Source organism: Heterocephalus glaber, unplaced genomic scaffold, assembly GCF_053883595.1.
Source record: "Heterocephalus glaber isolate CG9 unplaced genomic scaffold, H.glaber_assembly_v1.0 deba00001461, whole genome shotgun sequence".
Taxonomy (NCBI): domain Eukaryota; kingdom Metazoa; phylum Chordata; class Mammalia; order Rodentia; family Bathyergidae; genus Heterocephalus; species Heterocephalus glaber.
Window position 1 is genome coordinate 31,943,099 of NW_028258308.1, and position 12,604 is coordinate 31,955,702.

Sequence of the window (12,604 nt, forward strand, 5' to 3'; positions counted from 1 at the left end):
GAATCAAGGGATCTCTTTCTTGGTATTTAGTGAAATATTTAATGCATTTGCCTGTCCTTCCTCACTATTGAAATAAAATCACTTCAGAGATACTTAATGTTGTTGGAATTGAAACCTTAACAGGAAGTTGGACTAGGGCTGAAATAACTGTGGTGCCAAGAAGAAACCTTAAAGGTTGGCCTTTGGAGAATAAGAGGAAGCTATAAACCTCATCAGAATGTGGGCCTAGAAGGCACCATGAATTCAGGGCCCATGTCCAGGAGGTCTGAGTTGGTCATTGTGGGTATGTCAGCAGCAGTGCCTGGCATGGGCCACTCTTAGATTAGATGACGGACAATCTTAGTTTCTCATCCTGGTTGAGGCAGGCAGGTTGAGGGGCAGGATTCAGCTTAGTAGAAAGATAGAATAGGAAGTAATAGCTGAAAATTTTTGGGTGAGAAATGAGGAGAGAAGGTTGCAGGAATAACCAGGTTCACCCAAAGTCCAGTTTACATGCCAGTAAACACCATTATAATAATGGGCACAACTCCATTTTGACAGCCACACCAAAATACAACAATACTGTTGACAACATGGGAGGAAACAGAAAGGTTTGCTACAAGGCTGGCTGATAGGATGTGAGAAAGGAAGAGAAGGTATTGTGGAGAAAGCACCAACTTTATAGAATTTCCTGAGCTGCTTCTGCGGGGCTACAATTGTATAAAAGGGACAGATTTCTGTATAGAATGAAGTCTTTTAAGCCAATTGATCTTCCTGACAAAAATACTCTTAATTATATTATGGGGGGGATACATTTCAATCAAATGCAATGTTAAGGAAAGATTGAGATTTTTATTAGCTAGCTCCCTCATATGAATTATCTCATTTAATTATCACAAGTGTTTAAAGTGAGTTAGCCCTCTTTTTTCAAAGGACAAAAATGAAACTGGATGCAGTTGAATTACTTACGCTCAAGTTTACACACATACTAAATGGCAGGGCCAGGAAACAAATGTTTGACTGCTGTTCCTATTCTAAAATATAAAGTTACAGTGTAACTTTAGAATACAGTATATCTCTACCAGTGATATTTTGGTTGAGTGAAATATCCCTTTATGCTTTGCCTCCAAGGCCTTCAGAGTATTTAAACCTCCAAGGTTTTTCGGAGAGAGCTCCTTGATAAAAGGAAAGGCCGGGATTGTGAATCACGACTAGTCATGAGAGCTCAAGGCCTCGGAGGTAAAATGTTTATAGTAGCTAATTGGTAATGGACTTTTCAGCTGGGAAGATGTGAGGATGAATCAATCCCAGCATTTCTGTATCCTGCTCAGATATCCCAACACTAAAGTCAGGACCTTGGTACCTTCCTAACAGTCCTCTTTTAATTAAAGTCCCTGGCAGTTGACCCTAGTCTGCAAATCTGACTCTGCTCCGATGTGTGCAGTACAATCAATCATGTCAAGTGACGTTTTTTCCCCTCTGGTATCATCCATCAGTGGAAGCCACCAGGCATTGATTGTTTTGAGAAATAAACATACTTTGAAGAACGCAACAAAATGCAGTATCATTGCCTGTTCAGCCTTTTCTGGTGGTTTTAAAATTTTGGTCAATAAATCATAGCTTGTATATGCTTAATGTTTCATTGTTATTTTTTAACAAATATATGTGTGACCAAGTCAAACATGTTCGCTGACCCATCTTGTGTTAAGATAGTATCCCCTTCTGTCTCCTAGTTTTATAGAATCTTTGCTCTTATCTAAACCAACACAACGAAAAGATCTTTTGACAGACACCCATTTTCCTGCCATTGCATAATTTCATGAAAAAAATACAAAGAAGAGAAATATAGTAAGTGCATGAATTTCCATGTGTGCAAATAGGTGTGTGTGTATGAGTGATTTGCTTTCCCAGCTAACTTTGAACACATTCATGAGAATTAGTAGTGATAAAGGACTCATTTTTACTTGGTCAGGACGATATTACAACTTCCCTTTTTCCCTAGTTGTTTTTTGTTTTGTTTTGTTTTGCTAAACTTGGTTCTTCTTTATTTTCAGGGCTATGAGGGTTCTCTTATAAAGCTCACATCTAAGCAGGTAAGATTCCAAAATTTTGTGTAAATGATCACTTTTGTAATTTTCTTCAGGAGTGTTGATGAGGCCAAACTTTTCTTTTTTTATTCTAATTAGGATTTAATTTTTCGTTGTTGCCTTTAATTTAAAGGCAACATTGACTAGCAGCTTAGCACAGGAAAATTTGTACTTATGTAATCTCCAGCTAGGATGTTTGGGAGGTAGTAATCAGTGGCTCTAGTAGTTCCTACAGGCTTCTTGGATTACCTGTATGCTTTTTTTCTTTTTGCTTAAGCTGAACCCTTTACAATCACCTATCTCTCAGGTTCATCAGAAATAAGCTATTTTACAGACAGCCTCCTGGACTGAAAGATGAGATGTCCAAAGGGATAAGGACTCGTATTTACTTGCAATAATGTGATTTACATGTCTGATTACACACAGGATTTTTAAAAGGCATCTCTTAGGATTTGAGATGGAAATTTTCACGTGTAATTTTGGTCACGCAGTGAGAAAACAGGGCTTTTATCATTGTGTCATTATATTCCTTGCACTTACAGTGTACCAAAAGGTGATTCGGTTCTCTTTCCATTTTAAAAGATGAAGAAACTGAGGTACAGTGAATTTGATTTAGGAAAGTAGAACCTCTCCAACCCAAATTTTCCTCTGTCCCCTTATTCACTGCTGCTCACCTCCCAACCACCTGTATAGATTTTTTTTTTTTATTTTCTAAATCCCTGGCTGTGTCCTTGAAAGACCACCCTCACCATCCTTTGATTCATGTTAAAAATTTGGCTAAGCCACTAAGTCATGATTCTTTGGTACTGGCTTTCTTATTTCTACACATCACCTGTGGTCATTTCTTTATCTTAGCTCTTCAGTTTGACATCACCTTTGACAGATATTTGCTGATTTTTTTTCTTCATGTTTCTCTTTCCTTAGCCTGTAGGTTTTGTCAGTTTTGACAGTCGCTCAGAAGCAGAAGCTGCAAAGAATGCTTTGAATGTAAGTATACACTAATGATAGAGTCTAGGGGATTTCCTTAGGAAGTGATGGGAAGTAGTAAGAACTTCTTTGGATCGGAAATGAAATGGAATGACTGCTTAATTTAATAGGGAAAGATTCATTAACTTAATTAGTTCTTTAAAGAGTTTTTTTCCATGGAGTGCGATCAGGTGTGCAAATTGTTTTAATTGGCTTTTACTGAAATGTTTAAAAACAAATTGATGATGCGGGTCTTAGCCCAATTACAGCTCATGGTGTGAATAGCACTGCTTGTCATTTCCAGCAGAGATCATAGATGGATGAGCTTGGCGAGCATTGTCCTCTAAATGTCTAAGCCAAGAACACATGAAAATCTTGGCTTTTCCTATTACATGAAGTTTTTTTATAAAGGCTTGTGGCTTCTGTTGTTTTTTAAACAGATCATACTGTTTATTCTGATGATTAAGCATTTGCATTTAAGGCATTCCCCAAACACATTCAGCATTGTAACATAATAAATTGTAGCCGGGGATTTAGCTCTGGTGCCACTGCCTGCCTCGTAAGCGGAAGGTCCCGAGTTCAATCCCCGGCACCAAAAATAAATAAATAAATAGTAGTTAGTTGTAATTGAGTAAAGATACTTGTAGGTGTCTTGTCCATCATGTGTTTTGTGGCTTTTAATAGCATTATTTTAGTAAATATCTTCTCCCTCTGGTATGTTGAAAAACAAAACAACTTCAGGGAACTAAGGAAGGTGGAAGAAAGCAGAATTTAGTCCCAGTGGCTGAGGAATGCCGTCAAATGAGAAGTCTCAGCAAAGTCTGGCTCTGGAGTACTCTAGGCAGTTGGGGTAAGCAGCTGTGAATAAATGTTGATTAAAGCAGGTCAGAGTATCTAGGTTGCTTCCTAAAAGGCAAGTGGCCACTTGATCATTTGCAATATAAGTGCCTTTGTGTAGGCTTCTGGGAATTTGTTAGTAGTTTTTGTGTTTCTGTGTTACCTGCAAGTCTCCCTGCCAGCTGCTCCTCTGAGCAGACCAGGTAAAGAGGGTTGTTAGAGACTTGATATTCTGATAACTTGGAGGCCCAATGGAAAGCTTTTATATGAGTGTTTACTCAGCATAATGGTGTCATTATGACCCAATCTTGAAAGGTTTTTAGGCTTTGGAAAACATTATACACTCTTAGAAATGGATTAAACATTTTTCTTTAAATCGCATAGGAACCATCTTAGGACTCAGGGATCTCCTGAAGATTCCAGAATTTTTCTTCATTTGGATAAATGACTTCTGGTCAAAATTACTGCACTCTCGTACAGGACAAAGTATAAACTGGTTATTTGTCACATGACAGTAGTACACAGCAAAGCACAATGTATAATTGAATGTTTTTGTATAAAAATTATTTTATGGCCTGAGGTTATAGCTCAGTGGTAGAGTGCTTGCCTAGCATGGACAAAATCCTGAATTTGATCCTCATCTCCTCATAAGCGAAACAAAAAAAGTAGGGTAAGGTTTTTACATTGGATAGACAGAACCAGGGTTTTCTCAGTATAACCCCATTTTAAACTTAAAACCATAAGTTAGTTCTGTTTAAGCATTGTGTTCTTTTATTCTAACCAGGTAGACTTCTTTCTAAATGTAGAAATCTTCTGGGTCCTTGAAAGTTGTGACCTCTGTCTTCTAATAAGGCAACACTCCCTAATTTCCTTAGGAGGTGTTTTGATTTTTTTTAAACAGATAACTGAAGTTTATTGTTTTAGTGTTTTTAAATGATCAAAAACTGTTTGCTTTCTAAATAGAGTACATTTTAAATAGAGTACAAAAAACAGAGTTTCAGTTTTCCTGGGTGCTTGAAGGCTATGATAAATAGAGGTTTTTTTTAAGCCCTTTTGCCTATGTGCCAAGTAGCCCTGGACCACTGTTTTATGGGACTTGGTCCAGTTGTACATTATTCTTTCCCTTATGCTCAGCTCTGCTTTCATCTCAATGGCAGCAACGCTTACACAGTAGTGGTATCCTCTCCCTAATCATTAATGTTGCCTACACTTGAGAAGAACCCCAAATAAAAGAAGTCTAATTCTGTTCTGTGTGTCTACAGAAACTCTTCATATTTCACTGTAGAGTAGTGAACATGGGCTTTCAGCTTCTCAGGAATGGATTGTGAATGTAGAATATTTACTGAGCTCCTGGCTAATCTCTTGGCATTTTTAACTCATATGTAAAGTATTGCAGGTTGTGTGTACCTTTAAAGTCCCCTGATTATTACAGTTAGGCAAACAGACCTCCGCAGGCTTGCGTGGAAGATGCAGCTTGGAGTCATCTCCAAGTGAGCCCCCATCTCAGACTCTGTATGCTTTATACTGCATCTAGCCACTTGTTTTGTCCATGGAATATTGCTCCCTATTTCCCTATGGCAATAACAGACTGTTTAATTCATGTGATCCAGGACAAATGGCCATGATAAAGTCCGATATGTGACCATGGAGTTGAGTTTCTTTCTCTCTGCAGAGAAAATGGGCCCATTCAAGATAACATACTTAATCATGAACCTAACATTTATCTTCTGTGACCCAGCATACTAGACTCTTTTCAGATTCATCTTTTCTAATTAATGAGTTAAAAACATAATGATGTTCAGGACCATTACAAAATTTTCTGTTCTCATGTCATTTGTTCAGGCTTCTCTTGAAAGCTTTTCCTGGAATTCCTTTTGGGAGAGTGCAGTGTTGTAATGTTTTGTTTTATTCCACTATTGGGAAACTTAAGGCTGTATCCAGAAAATCTCTCTATATAGAATAGTTCACAGTGTAGGGACTGCTTGTCCATGTTTGGGGATTCTCTTCTTGTTGCTGTTCTCTGTGTTACTTACTGTCTGGTTCCGTTGTTAGTGTTAATTAGTCTTTTGCCAGAGTGACTGATTTTTTAATCCATTGATTTTTTGCCATTTTAAGACTGTGCTTTACTCATTTTCATAATCTTTTGGAAAGACCTGCTTAGGTTGAATTAAGTGGTAATACTGAACTTTTATCTGGGCATTACTCAAACCAAGTAAATACAATATGTTTTGATTTTATAGTCCAGTTTCCACAGTTAGGCTAAGAATAACCCAAACCCAGACTTGGCTTTAGCTTGTTTGTAGTCTCATAAATCCACATGATTAGAAATCCCATCCATTCTTTAACTTGACCTCAAAATATCACATCTGTAATATCTCTGCAGTCAGTGCTTTAATTTCCCCTTCCATGGAAGACGTAACTAATAACCTAACAGATCAAATTACTTCTAAGATTTGTTTATAATATTGAAAGGTAACTCAAATATAATGGTACCTGATGTTAGCTTGGTGTACTAAGAATTCTGATTTGTGGAAATGGTAAAAAGATACAGAAAGCAGAGCCAAGTTCAAGGATAAAGACTTTAAACAGATGCTAGGATAATATATTTCTGGATATTTGCACCAATTGTGAGGACCCCAAAATTGCCATTGATACCTAGTAGCAATTTTGTTTTAATGATTAAGAATGATTTATAGCTAACATTTCAGATCACAGACTTAAGCATGATCATGTTTATACACAGCTTCATAACACGCTTTCTCTTACACTCATGCTAGAAATTGGCTCTCCAAAGAATTTTGAAAGGTTATGGACTCTTTGGTACATTGCTGCAGTTGCCTCTGAAACTAAACAGTGCTTAAACTAATGCAATAGTTTGCCTTAAACTCGAGCTATATACTCATTGATCAAAGTATCTCTAATTATCAGTATACTTTTTAAAAAAGAGCTTTATCGAGATACAATTGACATACCATACAATTTCTCCCATTTAAAGTTAAAATTCAGTGTGTTTTGGTATATTATGTTACTCTTTTAAATTCTCGTAAAATATATGTTTAAAAAGTGCCATGTTGGTAGTTTTTAGGTAACAATTCATTACCATTAATCATATTCACCATGTTGTGCAACCATTACCACTAGCTATTTCTAAAACATTTTCATTAACCCAAGCAAAATTTCTGTAGCCATTGAGTAATAACCTCCTCATTCCACCTTCCCCTTAGTCCCTGGTAACTTCTAACCCACTTTCTGTCTCTTATGAATTTGCCTATTCTAAATAATAAAATGTCTCTTTTTGTTTCTTATTATTTCATAGCATGATGATTTTGGCAACCATCCGTGCTGTGACAATTAGCAGAATGTAAATATTTTTTTCAGTGTAATTCTTTTTTTATAAATGTACGTACAATATTTTGTTTGTGCTTTGATCTGTTGATGGACTCTGAAGTTGTAGCCACACTTTGGCTACTGTGAATAATGTTGGAGTGAGCATTATCTTGAGGCCATTTTCAATACAGTATCTTGAGGCCATTTTCAGTTCCTTTGGATATATACGTAGGTGTGGAATTTCTAGTTCATATGATAATCATACGTGTAACTTTTTGAGTAACTGCCAAATTGTATTCCATAACGATTTTACCATTTTACATTCTCACAAACATTATGTGAGAGTATTCCAATTTCTCTCTATCCTTTCTCTAATACCTGCTATTTTCTGATTTAAAAAATTATAATTACTCTAAAAGTGAAATTGATCTAAGATTATTGATAAATGATTTTTAACTGATTGCAATGGTAGATTTGAGTTCTTCTGGAATCCTACATGACTTAAAATGTTTATCAACAGTTAATTAATGGGATTAATGAATTAATAAAGCTGTGTTACCCATAACCAGCTTGTTTTACCTTATAAACAGATAACAGAGGGGCCGGTGATTTAGCTTTGCGAGGTGCCTGCCTTGCAAATGCAAGGTTCCGAGTTCGATCCCCAGTACCAAAAAACAAAACAAAACAGATAACAGAAGAGGAAAGAGCCCAACCTTGGATGATTCATTTAATAAGATGTGACATAAATATATTTTCTCAAGGACTATGTAGATTTTGGAATGAAAAGCAGTTTTGTTTTGAAGAAGAAAAATGTGGCCATCATTCAGAGTTCCAAAGCAAATAAAGGCTGTATAATAAGTAGAAAAATTAAGACAAATATGTATACAGTAGTCTTAAATTGTTTCTTGATATTTTGAGAAATTTGTTAATTAAACAGGGTGGTGAAATGATTTTTATAAAAAGCTTTAATAATTTCTAAGAAAACATGTTTTACAAAATACTTGGTGTGTCACAAGTTGAAAAAAAACAACTGATATAATCAGGAAAACTTTTCATCTTCATAAATTCCTGGCACTCAAGTAAGCACCAAAGTTATTTATACCACAGTGATTCCAGCCTTATACGTAATTTCAGCCAGCTTCGGTATAGTTGATTCATTAGTCCTGTGCCAGGTTCCTTATCTGTGAAATGGGGGGGGGGGGGGCGGGTGTCTTACTTTCAAAGTGTTAAAGGGAAAATCACTAAGAAGAAGATCTGCCAGTGCTCGAAACTTAATCTATGCAATGAATACACTTTCTTAGCTGAAAGATGGGGAGCTATCTTGAGTACAAACTTGAGTACATACCAGGGGTGTAGAGGTAGGCACTGGACACACAAAGACCTTTTGGCTTTGGTTAGACAGATGCCTGTATGTCATCTTCTGTTTCCTGTATCATAGGTTTTCCTGACAGATTGTGCAAGTTAAGACTTTTGATCTTAATATTTATACAGCTTGTGAAGTAGGTGAATTACTTCCACTAAACAAATTTTTTCCTGTATGCAAGTATCCAGATGGCCTATCTCAGCCCTCTTCCCCCCTGTAGGCACCATGTCAATATGTTTCTTATCAGTTTTAAATTTTTCTCCCTAAGTTTCTCTTAAGCCTGTTGCTCAAAGTAGTTGAAAAGCCCCAGTTAGTGAGAACCTAGCTGGGACTTTTGGATGGGAAATACACATGACTGCCAGATGAGATCATGAATCTGATCTAGTGTTTATCTGTTAAATCTGTTTGTAACTGCTTGCTCTTGTCTTGCAGTGTTTTAAAGCAGCCTTTTGACATCACAGGATTGGGTCCTAGGCCTGTGCTGATACAGAGCCCATGATGTGGGGCTACTGGGCCCTTCTTTTTTTCTAAAGAGTATGTATATACTTCGACCTTGAAAAACAGTGCAGTGTAGTTCCCCCATCCCTAAATTAAAATAGACTTGACACTACCAAAAGTGACTCATGATCCAAATACGATTTTTTGTTTTTAAAGGCACTAGTTTGCAAGTGCGCAATTTGTGAGTTTGTCTATATTTTTTCTGTTCTTTGCTCTGATCTGTTTATGATGGCCTTGCATTTCTTGGATGCTTTTTAAACCTCCCTAAGATGGTATAGCACAGGATTTAAGAGTTGTTCTGGGGAAAAACAAAAAAAAGAAGATACATTTTACTTAGGTATAAAGAATTTGTCAGGCTGGGCATTTAGCTCAGTGGCACTATGCCTGCCTCACAACCACAAGGTCCTGAGTTTGATTGCCGGTACAAAAAAAAAAATGAATTTGTCAAATTCTCACTTAGTCTTTGCCTGAAGAAGAATAAATATGTTACTTTAAGTATTTAATAGTGAACTGGAAAAACGCAACACTAGTAAAAGGAACCCTAAGGAAGAAGAAAAAGTAGCCAGAAATGCTAGAATCATCCTTTCCCCGGGGAAAGAGAAAGAACTACATGGTCTCAGGCATAAACTAGTATATATCCCAATGTCAAGCACATGTGGAAATCTCAAGTTCACTTAGCTTTCCTGTAGATAAAAGTTAATCAGATACCACAGGGCTGTTTGAAACTGCTCTCAGAACTTTCCCTGTGGACTTTTTGAGGATCTCCTTGTTTAAATTCATTTGAAGTGCATTTTTAAAGTGAAACCTCTTTTGATCTTGCCTTTTCTCCATGGTTCTTCAGATATTTCAGAAAATGCTCAGTATCTAATTTCTCTATATTGTAAATATAAGTAGAGAATATAGGTAGTGCTTGTGGAACTTGGAAAGCAAAGAACGAGTTATTTATCTTTATTAAGACCCTTTTTTGCAAAGATGTCAAGCCAGTTTTGGAACCAAAAAAGTCTTGATGCTTCAGGCCCTCAACATCAGTAGCTTTCTGCAGAGCAGCACGTTTTGGAGCCTTAAATCATTCTTTGCTGTTTTCCTTTGCTTTATAATGAATGATCACACCATCACAGTGACTGGAGGCCCAACACTTATGCACATTGGCTTAATATTTCTGATACTCTATAAGGAATTGCCCTGTGGTTTTAATCTGGTAAATGAAATACATTGGAACATTTTTACATTTTGGGGAGTGGGTGGAACCTAACCCCTTCAAAGGGGAATAGTTTGTTTTGACAGGACATTTTTCCTTTATTATACTCAGTATATTCAGTACGAGGCATTTTCTTTATAATGAACCATCAGCTTTTATAGTACTTTTATAGACATTGTGTTTATTACTTGGCTACATTAAAAATTGTAATAAGAACCATAAATAATAAGCATTTAAAAATTATTTACTCTTTGGTGCTGGGGATTGGCCCATAGCCTTACGCATCCTAAGTATATACTCAACTGCTGAGCCACACCCCCAGCCCTTAGGAAAGGTTTCTTATATATAAAATAAGTAGGTGACAAGAGAGCAAATATTTCTAGAATATGAAATATCTGTCTAATGCATAATAAACAGAATAGGAGGAATAAGAGAAAACTGAATTCTAATGATCATCACTAGGTTGTTTAATGTCATATCTGAAAAATAACAAAATGTGTCCCAAAAAAGCTGGTATATATTTATTTTTAGACTAAAATCTTTTTCTTTTTTACAAGTTCAGTGTTAGTTTCAGTAGGGAACAGTATGAAAAGCTTAGATGATGGCCTGTGTAACATGGACATTGTATAAAACAGTCCTAAGTGGTTTTTCCTGGACATTGTGTGGTAAGATAATATTTAGGGTTAATGAAAGATCAAAATAATATCCCCAGAACAATAGTTGGGGAGAAAATTCCTGTTGCAAATTGTTGACCAATAGTTCTCTTACATTTTGAATCTTTTAACTGATTTTTTCCTGCATTTACCTTACACACGACATCAACCATAAATCAATATGCAGATGATTTAAAGAGTAATTTTAAAACATTGTGGGATATAAAAATAAGTTTAGATGGCAAGAAATTCACATCATGTTTGCAAACATTACATTATAGCACAGGTGCAAATATAAAAGCATTATTTCTGTACCACTTTCAGAAATACTTTAAAATAGAACCTACACAAAGTACAGTATAATTTCTCATAGAATTTTGGTATTTACTTAGAAGCAAATGTAATGATGTCCTAATAAAAGAACATTGTATAGAAGGTAGAAAGAATTAATCGGAGTTACAAGTTAGATATATTTTTATGAAAAAGGCAGTTTACAAAAGATTCTGGCCCCTTTACTCACCTTCAAGTGCTGAATAAATGACAAAACTAATGAAAGAAGACTTTTAGGGTTAGGGATGATCTAGGTAACTATATCAAGATAATTGTTTTTCCCCAAATACTGCATCATGCCCTTTTGTTTTGCTCAGTACTGGGGATAGAACTCAGGACCTTGCCCTTGCCAGGGAGGTGTGGTGCCACTGACCTATATCCCCAGCCATGACCTCTTGATTTATCTAAAGATGTTCAAATTTTGACCACCTACTCAGAAAATATTACCTTTCAATTTAAAAAATGTTAATTTAGTGATCACAAGTTTAGTGATCATATTGTGTATTTGATATATTAAAATGGTTTGTGTATTTGTGCATAACATTGTCATTAGTGAGTTTGCATGTGTAAGAAAAAGGTACTAAATCTCTAAACTGATGCACCCCCAGCCCCAAGTATGTGGTTTTATTGTTTTTTTTTGTTTTTAGGATTGAATCCAGGGCCTTTTATTTTGAGAGGGTGTAGCTAACTTGCCCAGGCTGGGGCTTTGAATTACCATCCTCCGGAATCAGTCTCTTAGAGTGCTAGGATTACAGGCATATACCTGTGTGTTCTTGATAACCAGTTTTAAAGGTGTGACTTAGTTTCAGGCTGACTTGGTTTAAATCCAGGTTCTGGCACATACTAATTTGGAACTCTTCAGTTCTAAAATTCCCTTCCTTTAATATATTGTTGATAATTCCTACTTGAAAGCATAAGATGATCAGTTTTTGTATAACTGGAATTTTTCTTTTTTTTTTTTTTTTTCTGGTACTGGGGATCAAATTCAGGACCACATACTTGCAAGGCAGGCATGGCACAACTGAGCTAAATCCCTGGACCAAGAAGATCATTTTTACATCACCTGGAACTCAGTAAAGCTAAAAACATCAAAGATTAAAAGTGAGGATAACCTTCACAAAAATTTTGGTCTTTACTTCTAAAATATCCTTTCCTACAGAATGTTTGAAAAATAATTTCTTGGACTGGGGATATAGTTCAGTGGTACAGTGCTTGAGAGAGAAAGAGGGAAAAAAGTGAAAATAATTTGCTTGGATCCCCAAATTCCATTGGGTTTGTTTGGAGTTTTTCTGAACATTGACTATAATTAACAAGTGGACTCATCTGCCTTTCCTTGGAGCTCTTTAGGTAAACATAGTTACAGTAT

General features: G+C 36.1%; 1 protein-coding gene across 12 annotated transcripts in view; it reads left to right on the forward strand.

Annotated features, from left to right (window-relative positions):
• Window positions 1-12,604, forward strand: part of Rbpms (RNA binding protein, mRNA processing factor) — a 174,874-nt gene that overhangs the window by 82,118 nt on the left and 80,152 nt on the right. For all 12 annotated transcript variants that reach the window (XM_004867657.4, XM_021246664.2, XM_087216958.1 and 9 more), the window contains 2 exons: window positions 2,034-2,072; window positions 2,991-3,053. In XM_004867657.4, coding sequence (XP_004867714.1) covers window positions 2,034-2,072; window positions 2,991-3,053 — 102 coding nt within the window. The remainder of the gene's footprint in view (window positions 1-2,033; window positions 2,073-2,990; window positions 3,054-12,604) is intronic.